This window comes from Conger conger, chromosome 6 (genome assembly GCF_963514075.1).
Source record: "Conger conger chromosome 6, fConCon1.1, whole genome shotgun sequence".
In the NCBI taxonomy this organism is placed as follows: Eukaryota; Metazoa; Chordata; class Actinopteri; order Anguilliformes; family Congridae; genus Conger; species Conger conger.
In genome coordinates, this window is record NC_083765.1 from 46578084 (window position 1) to 46597743 (window position 19660).

The 19660-nt window shown below is 49.6% G+C and overlaps 1 protein-coding gene across 1 annotated transcript in view; it reads left to right on the forward strand.

Moving 5' to 3' along the window:
• maml3 (mastermind-like transcriptional coactivator 3) overlaps positions 1-14556 on the forward strand; it is a 179163-nt gene extending 164607 nt beyond the window's left edge. Inside the window, exons 3-5 of the mRNA XM_061246109.1 lie at positions 6957-7214; positions 9291-9378; positions 12568-14556. Of these exons, the coding sequence (XP_061102093.1) occupies positions 6957-7214; positions 9291-9378; positions 12568-13556 (1335 nt within the window). The 3' untranslated portion in view covers positions 13557-14556. The remainder of the gene's footprint in view (positions 1-6956; positions 7215-9290; positions 9379-12567) is intronic.
• Positions 14557-19660: the final 5104 nt, after the last annotated feature.

The window sequence follows — 19660 nt, forward strand, 5'->3', positions numbered from 1 at the left end:
CAGCAGAAGCAGAGGAATCCCTGCTCTTCTCCTCCCTCTGGCTGCCCGTAGCAACCAGGGGCCCATATGGGGGGGGGGGGGGGGGGGGCTGGCTGGCTGTCCCCCCCGCCCCAGCAAGGCAGCTGCCCAATCGGAGGTGGCTCAGGGGTGCTAGATGCATCAGTTGGAGCACTCCTTCCAGAAATGAAATTCAATCCTCCTTCTGTCAATCATCTGAGTCCCTGCGTCATATCAGAGCTGTTATCTGCTCTGTGTCAGTGAGCCTTTACAATGCTTCTGCATCTCTGAAGTCCCTTAGCAGTGTCAGTAATGACAAAAACACGGACAGACAGTGTTAAATGTTTCTGGTCCATAACGCATCGTTGTGACATGAGGCCAAAGTGTTAGCTGCGTTTAGTCAGGTTGGGGATAAGACCTCACACCTACCGGAGCTAGGCAGAAGGTGACAGGTTCACGTCCCAATGGGCCCTTACATAGGTGCTTAACCAGGTATTCAGGATCCAGGTACCAGGTCCATACTATGGGAAATGTGATGTGCTATATTTGATGATTTACCCTGGATATTACTAAACTATTCCTGCTAATATTAAAGCTCTACTACGGTTTTTGTAGCTATTATTGTTGCCGCTGTTGTACTAGTATTGTTGTAGTTGTATCATTACTTGTTGATAATAATAATACTTGGATAGTAGTTGTATGTATTATTATTATTAGTATTATTATGATCATTATCTTGTCACTGATCCATTATGAGGAGTCAGTGGGGAAGTCTGGTAATGCAATAGAAGTGAAGTTTTGCATGTGGCAGGAGGTGTAGTCATGGGCATGAATACTTCTGTGGGTGTGTAGTGCGCCCAACACAGATCATGTGACCAGCCACGAGGACTCTCATTGGTCTCGCTCCCCCCCCCCCAGCAGCCCGTACTGGCCCCCTGCGATACACTGAGCACGTTCCCCGACCTCAGCCTCTGTTCCGCGGCTCCTGACGCTGACCCGGATTAGCACACGCCAGCGCAGGGCTGCGCACTGGCCCCGGTCTTCAGCCAGCAGTCTGGGGATGTCTGCTGTTTCTGCTAAAGCCTTGCGCCGCCATCTGCTCGGGTCATCCCGTATGCAGGCATCGCATCGTTTTCATATGGCCGTGCTGCTGTTGTCCTAACCCGCAGCGCAGGCTAAGGTAGCGCTCCCCCCTGCCTCAGTTAGCCAACACGTGTTCCCCACCACGGGCTTGTCGCGTCTCCTAACGCGGCGTCTCACTGAAGGAGGACAAAGAAGCGCAAGGTGGCGCGAGTACGGATGAGGAGTGGGGTGAGAATCCTACTCCCTCCCCCCTCTCTCTCTCTCTCTCCCTCCCTTAGTCTCTCCCCCTCCCTCCCTCCCTCCCCCTCTCTCCCTCCTTCCCTCTCCCTCCCTCGCTCTCTCCATCCGTCTCTCTCCTGGTGACAGTGTTCCCGGGCCGGCCCCATGTCCCTTATTTAGAGGTGTGCTGGGAGCACGGCCCCCAGATCCTCTGGCAGGGCTTTGGACGCCGTTAATCAATAGAGGCGATAAGCTGGTCCACTTTGCATTGCGGCGTGGGGGGGGGGGGGGGGTTAATTGTTGTGCGGGAGGCAGGTTTATTAACTCAATGACTGCCTATCCTTCCCCGCCTGCCTTCAGCCCCCCCCCCCTCTCTCTCTCTCTCTCTGTCCCTCTCTTTCTATCCTCTTCTCTCCCACTCTCCCTCTGTCATCTCTATTTCTCCCCCTCTCCTCTTTTGCTCCCTCTCTCCTTCTCTGCTCCGTCCCTCTTTCCCTCAACCACTCTTCCTCTTTCTCCCCCTCTCATTCTCCTCCCACTCTTTTTCTCTTTTAATCCTATGTCTCTCTCTCCCTCTCTCACCCCTCCTTTTTTCTCCCGATGTCTCATCCCCTTCTTTCTTTCCTCTCTCTTGTCTTTTTTCCTCATTCATCTCCCTCTACACTCCTGTGCTGATGCTGCCAGCTCCACTCCAGAGAGAGGGAGAGAGACAGAGAGAGAGAGACGGAGGGAGGGAGGGAGGGAGGGAGGGAGGGAGGGAGGGAGGGGGCGGTTCTGCAGCAAGTGTCAGGCAGAGTTTATGGAGCTGTGTCTGGCTGAAAAGAGGCCCCCAGGCTCCGCCCCTTGAACCTAATTGGAGGCTTATGTAACACTCTGACCCGCACACTAATAAAGATCCCCTTAACACCAGAGTTCAGCTAATGCCGCTTCAGTGAGTTTTCCCTGTGCACACCGCCTCTTTTACCCCATCTTCTGTTATCCCATCTACAGTAGAAGCTCGAGTTTAACCCATGAACTGAGCTGCAATACTCATTCATTTATCTGACCCAACCCTACACACACACACACACACACACACACACACACGCGCGCACCCACGCACGCACGCATGTACACGCACATATGGAATGTGCCTTCCCCCACGCCTCCCCATTCCTTTACCAAAAGGCTGACTTTTTTTCCTCTTGCACACAGTGACTTGCTATTTATTAACTGGTGGCTGTTCAGAGCATATTGCTGTGCTGGTGCAGGATTGAGGTTCTTGATGCTTGCTTGACGCAGGTTAGCAGGGGATTGTGCTCTGGATCAGGAGGAAGCTCCCAGAATGCACTGCCCCTCATGAACAGCCACTTTCCACGAATCACAAACCACACAGGGCCCCGTCGCAGAGGGGCGTTTCACCTGTACCGTCGGTCTTCTCCAGCGCGCTGTCCATCTGGCCATTTCTCCGCGTAACTCACTGCACCCCGTCACCATGGCTCTTCCTGCCCTCAGCTCCGCATATGTTTGGAGGCCAGCGCCATCGCTGGTGGAGTGTAGGGCTTGGAATAGGATTTCAGTTCATGCGTCTTTGTTGCTCTTCCCGTGGTTAAGTCTCATTCATAATGGAAAATGCGGAATGCACGTCTCCATATGTTACAGCTGTATTTAAAGACGCTCTGGTTGGAGTACGGATTAATCATCGTCAAGCGCAGCATATTGTTTATTTTTAATTTGCGAACCTTAAGTTCTTTTTCTCTCTCCCCCCCCCCCCCCCCCCCAAAGACTCCTGCTATGATCCTGACTACATAAATGTTTACCTAGACTCTAATTAAGGGTGGAAATGAGCGGTGAACAGTTGCTCATTAGCCTGACAGCTGATGCTCACCATCGCACAGAGAGCCGCGCAGGTAGAGCCAAACCCGGTGGGCGTGCTGGACGAGAGCGCTCAACCGCCATCCGCAAACCCGCCGCGCTTCAGCCCCCAAACCCGCCGCGCGTCAGCCCCCAAACCCGCCGCGCGTCGGCCCCCAAACCCGCCGCGCGTCGGCCCCCAAACCCGCCAAACCGCCGCGCTTCAGCCCCCAAACCCGCCGCGCTTCAGCCCCCAAACCCGCCGCTCTTCAGCCCCCAAACCCGCCGCTCTTCAGCCCCCAAACCCGCTGCGCTTCAGCCCCCAAACCCGCCGCGCTTCAGCCCCCAAACCCGCCGCTCTTCAGCCCCCAAACCCGCTGCGCTTCAGCCCCCAAACCCGCCGCTCTTCAGCCCCCAAACCCGCCACGCTTCAGCCCCCAAACCCGCCACGCTTCAGCCCCCAAACCCGCCGCGCGTCGGCCCCCGAACCCGCCGCGCTTCAGCCCCCAAACCCGCCGCTCTTCAGCCCCCAAACCCGCCGCGCGTCAGCCCCCAAACCCGCCGCGCGTCGGCCCCCAAACCCGCCGCGCGTCGGCCCCCAAACCCGCCAAACCCGCCGCGCTTCAGCCCCCAAACCCGCCGCGCTTCAGCCCCCAAACCCGCCGCTCTTCAGCCCCCAAACCCGCCGCTCTTCAGCCCCCAAACCCGCCGCTCTTCAGCCCCCAAACCCGCCGCGCTTCAGCCCCCAAACCCGCCGCGCGTCGGCCCCCAAACCAGGAACCAGGCGAGGGAGCGCACACGTCCGTGTGCTACAGGCAGCGCTGGGTTCAGGACTCGGGGGTTGAGAATATTGCATTATAGGAGTAAAGATGGTGTTCTTCAGAGAGAAAGGGTAAGGGACAGGGGTGGAGACACGGGGGGCGGTGCGGTGATTTCACGGGTGTGCGTGAGGTGGGGGGGGGGGGGGGGGGGGAGGAGATGGATGGCGGTGGGAGAGGAACTCATCGGGAGCGGAGAGGAGGGCTTCTGTTCCCGCGGGAGCCCTTGGCGGGTTGTCTCGGGGCTGCGGAGCGGCCATGTCCATCATTCGCCATGAGCGCCATCTGTTCGCGATTATAGCGGCAGTTGCCAAGCTACCTGCTCTTCCGCCGTCACACTCCAGCGCTGCAGCCCAGCCTCAGACACATTATCCAAGAGGAAGAGGAGACGTATATTACACCGGCCATGATTAAGCCATCTGCTGGGAAAAGGCCGGGGAGAGGAGAGGGGAGGAGGAGGCCGGTGAAGTGGCGCAATGTCGCCACCTTCTGGCAGGAGGGTGCCGTTGCAGGTTCCCCTCTGATTGGCTCCAGCTGAGAGGTTTCTCTGGTTTCCTCGAGCAGGCTGGGTTTTTTTCCTGTCTGCTCCCGTGTGTTGCTTTGTGTTTGAAATGCAATATTCCATGTGACACAGACTCATGAAGAAAGATGCAATTTTGGCAACAAGAAAATGCCCTTTTGTCGTACGATGTGAGACATACTGAACGGTTGTCTCTTCTGTCGATAAATGATGTTCAAGACATGTACATACCTCTTGATTTTTTTAGCATGTCGTCGTCCTGCGACCTAACCCAGCAGGCAGGCAGTCTCCATCTCTCGCCATCGCTGGCCTTTTGAGCGGTTTCCGTTCTGAAATGCGGTCGTATCTTTATCAAATGCAGTGTGGGGATCTGGTGAAGGGGCTGATGACTCACGAGTACTCTTGTGAATAACTCACTCTGCCACTTTCTGCTGTGCTGAAGGGAAGCTGTTCCTGCGTTTGTTTGTTTGTTCGTTCGGTCAGCTGTAGATGGCTCGGTGTGTGTGCATGCACTTCTGTGTGCGCGAGTGTGTGTTTATTGGGTGTGTGTGTGTGTGTGTGTGTGTGTGTGTGTGTGTGCGCGTGTGCAGCTGCTTGTAGCCACGGCGGATGTGTCATTTTCAGAAGGGGGGAGGGGCAGCTCGTGTTAAGTGATGGAGGCGCAGCAGATCTTTTTAACCGTCAAAGCGGTATGCGAAACACCTGCATCTCCGTCTGCGGCAGAGTCAAGTGTTTGAGTCTTCTCTCCCGCAGCTGGCATCCTGAGAAAGAACCACTCCACCTGGCAACCTCGTGCGCGCTATCGCACAACTCACCCCAGCGGGGGAAAGAGGGCGTCTGGGGGGGATCAGTTCCCCCCCCCACCGGTCCACTGGAGCTGTTCTCATTTTGACAGAAGTTAGAACACTTTACAGCAAGGCTGCCCAACTCTGTTCCCGGAGATCTACTGTCCTGTAGCTTTTCATTCCAACCCTCATTTGGTACACCCAATTGTACTAATTGTACTCAATGAGAACTGTTGAATGGGGTGTGCTTTGTTGGGGTTGGAGTGAGAACCTTTATTACGGCAGACCTGAACAGGGTTTAGGAACAGCTGGGTTGGAAAATTTGAATTTTCCCATGTGGGCATAATCTACTGGGATGAGCAGGGGATGAGAGTTGCAGTGGATTCCGGGTCTGATAAAATGTACAGTTAACAACAGCAGGTCTTACCTGACTGGGAGGGTATGTTGTGTCATTGCCCCCTGCTGGTGGGAGGTCCAGTGTTGGTTTCCCCACACTCGCTTTACCTGGGAGTCAGGTGTGAAGACAATATGGCCAATCAGTAGCAGGAATTGTGCAGCTAATTACCTGGGAGAAAAGAAAACCCAATTAAGGGCCAGATTTGAGTATTAATGATATCATCAAGGGTAGCCGAACCCAGTTCCTGGAGATCTACCCTCCTGTAGGTTTTCACCACCACCTGTACACATTTTATTCTGACTTGGCTCGAGAAAGCACGCCTCATTCAACAGTTACGAGATCTTGTCAAGCTACTAATTAGTAGAATAAGGTGTGCCAAATTAAGGTTTGACCTACAGGATGGTAGATCTCCAGGAACGGCAGTCCTGTTCTAGGCCGTCAGTCTGACACATGTTGCTCATGCTTCATGTAGTTTTAGTGTTGTTTTAAAGTTGTGTTCACGGCCTAATCTCCAGTTCATGTACAGCACAGAGTGGGGATATTTCTGTCCACACAAGAGCAGCACACAAAACCAACTGCCTGTTGGGCTATCGCAGATGCGCCATTACGCCTAATCCTTTTCTGCTTGTTATGAATTATGAATCATGTTCCTGGCCTTGATTAGACTGAATAGGTCTGAAAATCAAACATTGTGCCGGGCATGCGTCTCCCGACCACATGCTCTGTGTGTCCTCCCCGGTGGAGGAGACAATGCAGGCTTATTGTTAAACACCAGCGGCCACGTGCCGTGAATGGCCCTGTTCATCCCGTTTTACCATAAGCTGTGAATTACCGCCACGACTCTCTCACCTGTGTTGTGTTTCTGTCAAACGCGGCTAGTGCGCTTTGATAGCTTTGCGCACGGTTCATTTTCATCAGGAGTTTTTGTTCTTTCGGAGGCAAGACCGATCTCAAGTGGCCATTGTTTCTAATCCACTTGGTGAAATGGATGCCTTGAACAATATGGATGCCTTGAACAATGGCCGCCTTACTGTGAGCGCATCGGTTAATGCAGCGGATGACTTTATCTGTACTGATTGTTTTAGTTTTATTGAATGTGAGCCGTCGCAAATATTCATTGGGAATAATAGATGCTGCCCAACGTGAGTTGAAATGTGCTGTAACACTCAATGTTAGCTGTAATGGGTGTTACATTCAACGTCGGCTGTAATGTGTGTTACACTCAACATTGGTTGTAATGTGTAATGTTAGCTCTAATATATGTATCCCCCCCCCCCTTCCCTCGCTCTCTCTCTCTTTCTCAGGAGCAGGGTGTTGTGGGTATCTCGCGGCAGTCCGGTGGGGTACAGCCTCCCCTGCCGGGCCCAGGAGGAGTGGCTCCAGGGTCCAACGCCAACCCAGGGGCGCCGGGTTACCTGGGCAACCAGCAGCAGGCGGCCATGATGAAGCAGATGATGCAGATGGAGCAGGAGAAGCGCGTGCAGCTGCACCTGATGGAACAGCAGCAGATCCTGCGGGAGCAGCGGCAGCAGCAGCAACAGCAGCAGCTCCTGGCCGAGCAGGTAGAGCACTAACCACCACATACCTGAGACAAACCGCACTTTAACCGCTCAGTAACCACCACGTACCTGTGGGACAAACCGCACTTTAACCACTCAGTAACCACCACGTACCTGAGAGACAAACCGCACTTTAACCACTCAGTAACCACCACGTACCTGAGAGACAAACCGCACTTTAACCACTCAGTAACCACCACGTACCCACTTTAACCGCTCAGTAACCACCACGTAATCGTGCTGTAACCATGTCACCATACAGTGATCATGCTGTAACCATGTCACCATACAGTGATCATGCTGTAACCATGTCACCATACAGTGATCATGCTGTAACCATGTCACCATACAGTGATCATGCTGTAACCATGTCACCATACAGTGATCATGGTGTAACCATGTCACCATACAGTGATCATGCTGTAACCATGTCACCATACAGTGATCATGCTGTAACCATGTCACCATACAGTGATCATGCTGTAACCATGTCACCATACAGTGATCATGCTGTAACCATGTCACCATACAGTGATCATGGTGTAACCATGTCACCATACAGTGATCATGCTGTAACCATGTCACCATACAGTGATCATGGTGTAACCATGTCACCATACAGTGATCATGGTGTAACCATGTAACCATGCAACCATACAGTGATCATGCTGTAACCATGTCACCATACAGTGATCATGGTGTAACAATGGCATAACTGTGTAGTAAACATGGTGTAACCCTGCCAGAGGCCCAGCTCTGTGTCACCGCTTTTGTCTCTGAGCTAATTTCACAACAAAGCCCCTCCCCACACACACACACACACACACACACACACACACACACACACACACACACACACACACACACACACACGCACGCTCGCACGCTCGCACGCTCATGAGAAGCCAGGGAGACCTGTGTCGTAGCCGCCCATCCTCCTCCCAGCCTGCCTTTATGCACCCCGCTGTGCGCTAATGTAGGACGTCCCATTAGTTTCTCTCTCTAATACGGCGTGTAAATTACCGCAAAGCTCCACTGAGCAGTGTTTCATTCTCAGCGGACGCACGCGCTGAGCTGTGAGCCGACTGCTCGCCGACGCATTGGGTCCATTCAAAATGGCAGCCTGCATGTTCATAGAATATCCACCGGCATTCCAGTCTAGCTGCATCGCAAGTTCACTGTAGCCTTACCGTGCTGTTATGTACCATTTGTGGTATACGTTGACAGGCGATGCGTGCGTGCGTGTGTGACCTACCCTTGTCTGTATAGAGGCGAGCTTGAAATACTGGAGAGGGAAACTGTAGCAGTGTAAATTGTACTAATACAGTGCATAAAAATAATTTAGTATTTCCTTCAGAAAGGATTACTTCTCATAATGAAATCTTATATGCATATGGCTTAAATCAATAATGGAGTGTAGTCCATAAACAGAAGATGTCTGAAATGTGCCTGAATATCTCCACTTGAGGGGAATATTATATTTATATATGATATTTGGTAATTAGCTGTATCAGCGTTTCAGTGAATTGTTTCTGCAGGGGAATGCACTGGTTGTACACAGAGTGTTGAAGTACACCAAACAGCCCACTGCGTCTCACAGAGATCTCAGCCTGCCGTTCCTACGGCAACACATCCACATGAGCACCTCTTTTTTGTTATTTTGTTAGCCTTTTATCATGGATCTTTTTGTCAGCAAAATCATCGTTGATTTTTTTTATTAACTTGTATATTCGCTGCTGTGCTGCTTAGTGAAAGGGTTCATTATTAAGTAAGCGATGATGTGCAAAGGATTTTATGCCTCAAGACATTTTTTGGGTCCTCATGATCATGGTGAAAAGTGAATGTTCGGCAAATGCCTTGAAACAGTAGCATTTTCCTATTGTGTTTCGATTATATTCTGTTGTGCAGTTCGTCGTTTCCAATCGCATCTGTGGCATTCCCTGTCCTCCCTGCTGGTGTTGTCCCCTGTATATGGCGGCTGGTGATTTATCACACTGGAGAGTTATGGCACAGGACTGAATGTGCTGAAACTCCTGCCTCACGCGCCGCCATTTTGTCCTCTTCTCTTCCCAGTTACAGCAGCAGCAGCAGCAGCAGCACCTGCCCCGGCAGTTACCGCAGCAACAGCGGAACCCCTACCCAGTCCAGCAGGTTAACCAGTTCCAGGGTAAGAGGCACATTTTTTGGGCTCGGGTGAGGAGGAGGGGGGAGGCTACCCTGTCATTCTGTCCAGTTCACCAATGGTTACCCATTTATAGTGTGGAGCGGCACTGTGATGCACTGTCACCTCACTGAATCCCAGCTTGAGCCCTTCTGTGTGGAGTTTGTATGTTCTCCCTGTGCCCACTTGGGGTTCCAGTTGACGGTCCCCGCTTATGATGACGTGCTGTTGGAACCTGGATGTGCAAGAGCGCTGGAGGTTATCCCAAATTCTGTGGTCTGAAATGGGCAGTAGTACCACGTCTAATCACTACTGCTAAGTCTTTTAAAAATATATTTTTTCGACCTTTATTTTGCTAGGTGAGTATGTTGCGATCATGGTTTTCTTTTTTCAAGAGAGATCCGGCCAAAATGGCGGCATTTTCCGGAAGCCAGGCAGACAAAATAACACAGACATTTACAACAGACATTTACAGAAACATCAAAAGCAAAGCGGTGTGAGAAGGAGATGCATTTGATATGCCGGGGAACAGATTTCTCTTCTGACAGGACTCGGGTGTTGGACGGAGCTCACCGGCTCCTTACAGGGTCCGTGCCAAGGATGTGGTGCAGACTGAACTTCTGTAGGAGTGCACTCTCCCTCCTGGGTGCTGGGCCAATTCCAGAGTTCCAACCACAGTGGCACTGAGCCAGTCCATTAGGTATCACCATTTGCTGAATATTTTACTGGCCTCCACACTCAGTGGGTTCAGTCCTGTGGAGGCAATTACAATTTCCTCCAAAACCACACGCAAACAAACAGACAGACAGACAGACAGACAGACTGACAGACAGACAGACAGACAGACAGACAGACAGACAGACACTTGCGTGAAATCAGAACGGACTAAAGGGGAAGCTGTGTGAGTTTGGGCTCACGGTCGCTGTGTTTACCTCCACTACGTCGGCAGGCGTAATTAACCCGGCCCCTTCCGTAGGGACGAGCCCCTCGAGCGCTGGCGTGAGGACCTGGCGGGGCTCTTGATGAAAATTCCCCCCCGCAGGCTGAAGTGGCACCGCACGACAGCGGGAGGAATGGAGACGGAGCAGAACGCTTTCCCTGATTACACCTTCCCTGTCATCAAGCCCCCGCACTCCCCCTGCTGCACATACAATCATAATCCTTCCACAGCCGTCCACAGATATCCACCTGATCTGGCCTCCATGCCACAGATATGCACCTGATCTGGCCTCCATGCCACAGATATGCACCTGATCTGGCCTCCATGTCACAGATATCCACCTGATCTGGCCTTCATGTCACAGATATCCACCTGATCTGGCCTCCATGTCACAGATATCCACCTGATCTGGCCTTCATGTCACAGATATCCACCTGAGCTGGCCTCCATGCCACAGATATGCACCTGAGCTGGCCTCCACGCCTTCATAATGCAAAGGCTTTAGATAGTATATTTAACTGTGACCTTGGACTGTTCTCTAAATCAGCCTGCCAAAAAGGATTATTTTAGTTTTTTCTGAAATGAAATGCTTGTTTTGTCTTGACTACACACTTTATGGAGTTATATTTCTGGATGCTCTCGTCCTCTGTGCTGTTTAAAGTATTTTCTCCTCGGTTGGGTTTTTGTTTACTCATAGTTTAGCTTGCGGTTGATGCTGTTGACCGCCCAGTGAAGGCCTCGGAATGCGCAGAGGAGGGGGGGGGTGGGGGATTTTGGCTCTGTGATGTCCCAGGGGTGGAGGGGGGATGGGTTTGGCACTGTGAAGTCCCTCACAGTGTCTATCAGACACCCTTTATTTACCTCACAGTATATCATTGCAGGCTCGATGTTCCAGATTAATGGTGGTCCACCACCGGCAACTGCCAACAGCGCCCTCCTGGAGGGTAAATGTGTCTCTTCCTATCGATTTTTTTTTTTTTCCACGTTTCCATGGATACTATATTAGATCTAATCCGAAGGGGGGGGGGGGGCTGTTTTTCGGCGACTCCATCAACGCTCTGGAATTCTATCGAGACAGCCCCGGTGTATTGCGTAAGGTCATTTGTAACCTAGGAGTAGCAATTCTGCACATCTCACGAGAGCCCAGTGTGTCTGAAATATATGCCCTCACCCCCCCCTTCTGTCTCTCTCTCTCTCTCACTCTCTCGCTCTCCCTCCCTCTTTCTCCGACTGTGCTTGTTGCCACGGCAACCTGCCCCAGATCTCAACTGTTCCGTCGAGTCAACTCGGATCACTGACAGGCAGAGCGTCCCCGGGCTAATGGAGGGGCGGCGCTCGCCTGGGCTCCACTGCGGCGTTGATTTACTCCCCTGTACGCGGCAATAAAGTTGGAAATGCGTAGTGGAAGTTGTTTGCGAGAAATGGGTTTTGATAAGGCCGTTCGCGATTTCTCCACCGCACGCACTTACCGGCTGCCGAGCGAATAGCATTACAAAGCTGTATTTGTCAAAGTCGAGAACCGAAAATTGGCGGCAAGTAAGAAATTGGCCTGTCTCCTATGACAAAGTTGGACGAGAAAAGGGATTTAGATCCTGGCAGTTTAGCTCAGTTTGCCGGCAGATGAACATCAGATTATCAACGCCACACACTAAGAATCTCACAGTAGCCACAAGTGGCTAATGACACCTAGCAGTAGTGATAATTACAAAAGAGGCCCTATGGGTAAACACAGGATAACACAGTCCAACTCAATAGTCATTCCTCTAGTACAGCTCATCACTGTAAAGCCCTATAAAGCCATTTAAAACCACATCAAAATCCTACCAGGTTCTGGGACAAATAGCCTAGCCATCGCATGCCTGGCTAATGTGTCGGAATAACGACAGAATACAGAAGAGAAAGGGACTGCAAGATGAAGGATTTCTGGACATTGACTCGTTTTCTTGATCTGGATATTTGGTGTGTGGAGTGAAGGGTTAGAGAACGTTATATAAGGAGGTTGCAGGTTTGAATCGTCGATGAGATGTGGCCGTGCCCCTCTAGACAGTGCAATACCTGCCCAGAATTGCTTCAGTAAATAGCTGTAGCTGTAAACATGAATAATGCATCGTCTCCTGGCTGTATAAGTCACCCAAGTACAGGAGGTGTCTGCTAAGTGGAAATTGAAAGTTTGAATCAAGGATCTCGCCTTGATTGTGTATTTTTATGTGTGAGTTTATTTGTTATTCATGCTTCTCCCTGCTTTTCGTCCTCAGGCACGCCGCAGGAGCTGGCGGCCAGGAACCAGGCCCTGCAGAGCATCCGAAACGCACGCCTGCTCGCACAGCAGCAGCAGCAGCAGCAGCAGCAGAGCCAGGGCATGATCCCCATGACGACGGTGCAGACCCCGTCCTCCATGCCGTCGTCGGGGCCTCAGTCCGAGATGGCGCTGGGGTACAGCGGCCCCCCCCAGGCCCAGCAGGGCATGTACCCCCTCAACCCGGCCATGAGCCAGATGCTGCAGCACCCCAACCAAAGCGGCATGGGCCTGCCGCCCCACAGCGCGCCCCAGGGCCAGAGACCGCCGGGCGGGGGGGGCCCGGCGGTGGGCATGGTGGGGGGGTACGGCCAGGGCATGATGATGAACCCCGCCCTGGCGCAGCAGCAGATGAAGGGCCCGGCCGTGGGCCCGCCCATGGCCAAAGCCCAGGCGCAGAGACTGCAGAGCATGATGGGAGGGGGCGGGCACCCGGGGCCGGCCGGCTGGGCGCAGCAGCAGCAGCAGCAGACGTTACAGGCCATGGGCGGCCGGACTAGCGCCGAAATGGTGGCCTTCAGTAACAGCGGGCCGGGCTACGGCATGCAGGCGGGGCAGCCCCGCATGGCCAAGCAGCACTTTCCTCAAGGGATGGGGCAGACCATGGTGGACCCCAGGGCCATGAACCCTGCCATGGGCGGGCAGATGGTACCCCACATGTCAGGGCAGCCAAGGACCAACCAGCCCCGGCCCATGGTAATGACTGGCATGGGCCAGGGCGTGCCCAACATGACTCCGTTTAGCCAGGGCCCGGGGCAGACCATGGCGGGGACGGGGGGGTCGTACGTGCAGGGCGGGCAGCCCCAGGGCTACCAGCGGACAGCCAGTCAGGACCTGACGTACAGCTACGGCAGCCAACCAGCCAGCGCCGGCTCCTTTAACCTGCCCGACGGGGCGGAGCTGGACTCCACGGACGGGTGGATGGACGAGTTCTTCCCCAGCCAATAGCGAACGGGAACAGGGTCGAGCTCGCCGTCGGCTGCGGGAGAAAGCGGGGAGGGGTGGGGGGGAGAGAGAGGGATTTAAAACAAAATTTTAAAAAGAGAGTAAAAAAAAAAACAGATAAAAGACTATAGGTTTTTGTTTTGTAAAACATTACTGAGCTGAAAAAATCCAACCTGTTTTGTGTCTCTCGTCTGTGCTGTCATGGTAAGTTAAAGAGCACCTCCTCTCTGTGGAGGTGGGTCAGGGTGATCACTCCTACTGGGGCTTTTGGAGCTCATTTTCTTTTGGGTTTTTAAAAAAATGAAAAATGGCAAAATTCTATAGATTTTAAATCAACCCTTATAAACTATATCTATATCTTGGAATCCGTCTCTGGATGAATTTCAAGTGGCACGATTTGGGAGGGAGGGGGTGATGCAAGGTACATTTTAAAAAGATACTTTATTGGCGATTATTTTTATTTTATTTTATTTTTTCAAATATTTGTTCTGGTCAATGGCCTGTCCCCTTAGATTTAGTGTGTCACAACAGTCAGAACCACCATAGCCATCTTCATATAGGGCATCAGCTATCTTGGCATTTTAAGTGTATTTGCTGTACTTCATAGCAGAGCAAAGCAATTCCTGATACTCGAGTCATTTCTTTCCAAAAAAATCATTTTAGTGTTGTTTTGTGTTGTGTTCGGGGGCTCACGTTTCCTCTGCGTTTGTGTGCTGTTCGGGGGCTCACGTTTCCTCTGAGTTTGTGTGCTGTTCGGGGGCTCACGTTTCCTCTGCGTTTGTGTGCTGTTCGGGGGCTCACGTTTCCTCTGCGTTTGTGTGCTGTTCGGGGGCTCACGTTTCCTCTGCGTTTGTGTGCTGTTTGATGCGGTGAAACAGGAACGCTCGCGCACGCTCTGTCGGGGCGGGCAGTCGCTAGGCAACCGGCGCGAGGCATCTCCGCGGCGCACTGCGAGGGACCCGGCGGCTTCCCAGAGCTCTGAGGGAGAGGGAGAGGGAGCGGGAGCGGGAGCGGGAGCGGGGGAAGAGAAAACAAAACGAGTGTAACGACAGCTAGGGGAGCGGCACGGCAGAGCGTATCTGCTTCCGCCCAGACGACCGAGCCGTAGAAACCGAAGGTGTCAGCCACCGCGGGCGACCGTTTCTGATAGAGCAAAGCTAATTCACATGTCCTGAAACAACTCGGCTGTTTGAAATGTAAGCATTCAAATATATTCCTTGCTATTATACGGAAGTTTGTTTTCTCCCTGGTATAAATGAGGTTGCATTTTGGTTTTATTTTTCTGAAAACAAGGGGAGATTTTACCTTTTTTGTTGAAATCACAATTCTGTACTATACAGTTGGGACTTGTGAAAAGGTGTATTCCTCAGCTGTACCTGTGCAGTCGTTAGCAGGTGTGTGAGTCTGAGAAACCTCTTTTCGAGGAGAATGCGCAGTAAGTTGTGTGTCCTGTGAGCTGGCTGGCACTAGGGAGGGACCCCGGCTGAAAGATCATGCTCTGCCCAGGCAGGAGAAATCAGTCTGCTCTGTTCAGAAGAAGCCTCTGCTCCCGCATTGTCCAAACGTAGATTTTAACGTGTGTTAACGGGGGGGGGGGGATCAGATATCAGATGGATGGGCAGGAATCGCAGGAGCAGGAGGTGGGGTGGCCTTTGGTGGGGAGCAGGAGGTGGCCTTGGAGTGCTTCCAGTGTGTGAATGGTGCTGTTGTCTCTCACTCTGAAAAAGGGGGCGTGGTTAAGTAAAATCCCCACCCCCCGAGTTCTGCAGGCCATTGTCACAACGGAGAGCATTGTGGGCTGAGCTTTGTTCCCTCCGACAATCAGGCTGCTGTCTCCGTGGTTTCCGGCAGCCCTGTAGGACTGCAGCGTGACTTCACAGCGCTGCTTCGCCAGTGTTCACCCCAGACACCACATTCAGAGCCGTTCCTCAGATTTTTCAATTGTATAAGACTGAAGGGGAGGGGGGAAGGGTGTGTTGAATCTTTACACTACTTCTGTGTTCAATTGAGATTTTGGTGCCACCAGTTCTGTTGCGTACCTGAACAGTCCTTCCTTTGTCGCACACTGACGGTGATCGAGGTCTGTGTGAAATTATAAAATGAGCGAAGGCTTGTTTACTGGCTTCAGTGTTATCTGAATGAGAAGCAGAACTACATATTCATATCGTGATTTTAAAGGTATAGTTGGAGCTAGTAAAGTCCAGTTAGAACTGGTTCCAGTGTATTTAATGATGTTCAGAACTCAACTTCAAATAAACTGATATTTAGCGCTTGAAGATATCACACAGAAGTCTCTGACTAACAAACCAAAAAGCCTTCACTTGGCCAAGTCACTAATGTATTCCATATATATATATATATATATATATATATATATATATATATATATATATATATATATATATATATATATATATATATATATATTAACTGCATCAATGAATGTCTATCCCCCCTTTTCAGAATTCTGTTTCATTTTCATGTCATGATGTACAAATGGGAGTGTGCAAATGGGCATTCACATGTTGTTTCCTATTAAAGACCTGTCTCTCAGGCCTTCCTTGTTGCTCTGTTGCGGTATATTCCCATGATGCTCTAGTTCTGTAGGCGGTGGTAGGGGGTGCATATGTCCAGCTTCAGAGAAAATGCAAACCTTTGAAAAAGAAAGAAGAGAACCACTTCAGTGTCTGATGGTGTTGTGGGCAGCCATCTCACAGTTTAGTCCGTGAAGAATTGGTTGGACTGTCCTTCAAAGCTTCCTCCAAATATTGTGGATCCGGGACCAAGTCAAATGTAGACATTATATTTCTTTTCTTTTTTTTTTTCTTTTTAGTTGTTGTTGTTGTTTTATTACTTTTATTTTGGGTTTTATTTTGTACTGGTGCTGACGTACATGTGATAATGAAAAATATATATGAAAACATGGTTATTTGTAAATATGTTTTTACAGGTTTAAATACATCAGATTATTCTGGCTCTACTCTGTAAAGAAATGACTGTTTGTTTAAAATAGAGAAGTATTTTTATTTCATTTTTTTCCACTTTTAAACTCATTCAAGATATGCCATTGCACTTCAGACAATGTCCTACTACTAATTTCTATTGTAAACCTCTTCTATTTTTTATTTTGAAGTTTTTTTTCTAGGTTGAGATTCTACTCTGTACCTTCAGCAGTGCTTTCTTTTTATCTTGTACAGAATTCTGAAATGTTATCGCGAGAGGATTACAAAAACCTTTTTGTTTTTCAGAAAAAAGATAAAAATAAAGAGAATGTTATCTCTACGATCATATTAAATGAACTCTAATACAGCCCAAGTTTTTTTTTTATTGTATCAGTAAATGGCATATTAGCACAAGTCTGTCAATGTGTGTATGTCTGTGTGTGTGTGTGTGTGTGTATACACACACACACACACACACACAGAAAGAAAATGAGATGGAATACATCTCTTTGTTTGGATATATTCCACACACACACACACACACACACACACAATGCATACACAGTACGTGTCTTGCTGTATAACACAAATGGACTTTTGGAACAGAAGGGTCACCTATTGTCCTGTACAAGTCAGGAGCGTGTCACACAAGCCTTTCAGTGATTCCAGCTTTCAGTCCTCTCTGCAAAATTAATATGCATAATCTACATGTCAAAGGAAATGCAAATGGCACGCGTATAGATTTCACATCACTTGAATGTGCAATTTAAATTTCTGTCCCCACAAAAACACTGACAAATGGACTGAACCAGCCGCCTGAAAAACACACATTAGTCCTGTTAAATCCGCAGAGGATGGGTCCTGGCTGTTATTTGTGTATAGATCTGAAAGGAAGCCAAGGATGTGAGTCAATAGAGCAATCGTGCTGATCTGTGAACGAAGCAGGAACTCAAAGAATGAATTTACATTTATTTTTACATGGCATTGACATTTAACTACCTCTTGAGAAATCTGTCCAAACAAATTTAATTGGTGAATTTGAGTCGCCACCCATCAAAACAAGGGGGAGAATCGTGGTTCCCACACAGCCCTATATAATCCTTTATCAGTAAACATTATGTACAATATATCACACAATTATAGGGAAATATACTGAATCTTATAGTCTAGCAAATGGATGATCATATTCTAATAATGTGCTATGATATCATTTTTAGCATCAATGAGCTCGTATCAGTGTGGGAGTACTTTATACAATCGCCATTGATGATTGAAAGCAATTGGATTGTGGAACTTTGGAAATTTGAAAGAAAAAAGTTTCCACGAAGCCTGCCCTTAAAGGGTTAAAGCCGATTGGCTGTGATGGTTCTGTGCGATTGGATGTGTACAGGGTGAAGGTGTCATTCTCCTCCACTCTTTTGGCCTTCTCTCCCACGTGGCATGGTTCTCTACCCCAAAGAACACACACTACTGGCCCCTCTTTCGGGATGTGACCTTGCCATTACAGTAGCATCTAGGCCACCTAAATGGTAAATGGTTGGCATTTATATAGCCCCTTTATCCAAAGTGCTGTACAATTGATGCTTCTCATTCACCCATTCATACACACACTAGCACACTGACAGCGATTGGCTGCCATGCAAGGCCCCGACCAGCTCGTCAGGAGCATTTGGGGGTTAGGTGTCTTGCTCAGGGACACTTCGACACAGTCCGGGCGGGGGATCGAACCGGCAACCCTCCGACTGCCAGACGACTGCTCTTACTGCCTGAGCCATGGCGCACCTATCACAGCTTGTTTTAATATAGGATTTATTTATATTATAAAATATGTATTGGGCAGAAATTCACATTATTTTGTCTGGTATATATTCATATAGCCTATATGCATACATGCATACATACAAACACTGTATACGCATGCATGCATACTGAACTTCAATTGATTCATTACTTGGTAGTACAAGTCCTAATCAGTTGAAGTCCCATATACGTAATAATATTGTGTGCAACCATATTTTGTTTTTGTCCATAATTGTTTAAAAGTAAACCATTGTTTTGGGTGTGTTTTACACCTGTGTCTGCATGTGGTCCAGCTCTGAAATTAGTGCAGATTCTGCGATTAAACTTGCAGCTGCCATTAGGAAGGCACTCGTGTCATACCTAATTACAGTCCATTAATTACACTATCCTAATTGTATTTGGATCATAATTAATTTGTGAGTGCAATCAGCTACCAGCGTTTCAGCAATTCCGTTGCGTCTTACAATTGTATTTTACAGCGACGTCGGCCACGGCCAATAGAAATACGCGTAAATGCTTCCAGGAAGATGCATTTCTCTGGTAGTATTCATTATTTCTAATGAGGTAAAGCCAGGATCAGTCCAATTCAACCTTTCGTTTGCTAGCACAATTGTGCTAACGAAGGGATTACCTTCTAAACGTATGCCTCTGTATTACGGAAAAGTAGACTGATTTCCAAATAGCTATAATCACTTCCATGGAGTTAACATTTGGAGTTAACATTTGCCAAACAGATGAACGGATGTAGGCCTGCAGCCCAAAGATTTACTGGACTGTAATGTAGACTATAGTTGTGATATTCTGTGTAATTAAGTCGCATAGACGGCAGCTTTGAGTATATTTGGGCCGTGAGGAGCATCAAATAAACACATGCATTTCCCGGAGAGAGACGAGAGCTGGTTATCTTCACAAAGCGAGTGTTTGTTTGCTTCTCATCAAAGTGATTTAGAACCGTGCACTGAGCCGCGCTGCTGTTTCTGAGGCGACACCCGATTTCCATAATTAAGAGCACATATGTTAAAGAGCGCCGCTTAATTTCTTCTCGCAATGAATCATTTCATATGCACTCATTTACGCACTGCCATATTCCACATTCACGCTCGCATTCCTGACTATGATGAATGGAGAAGGTGTTGGGTGACGATGACGTTATTCACCAGAGGAGGATGATACCGTTGATAGGGAGACTGAGATGAAGGTTTAGGGGGTTTATTCGGGATGTTTTATACGGAGATGGAGGGGTAGCCTATCCAAACCCTCCCTCGGGATGGCGAGGAGTAGAGTACATTATCTCCCCCTAGTCTCCCGTAGTTAAATACGGTTTAATGCAGACAGTTTTAATCAAGCGCTTTGAATGCTAATAGA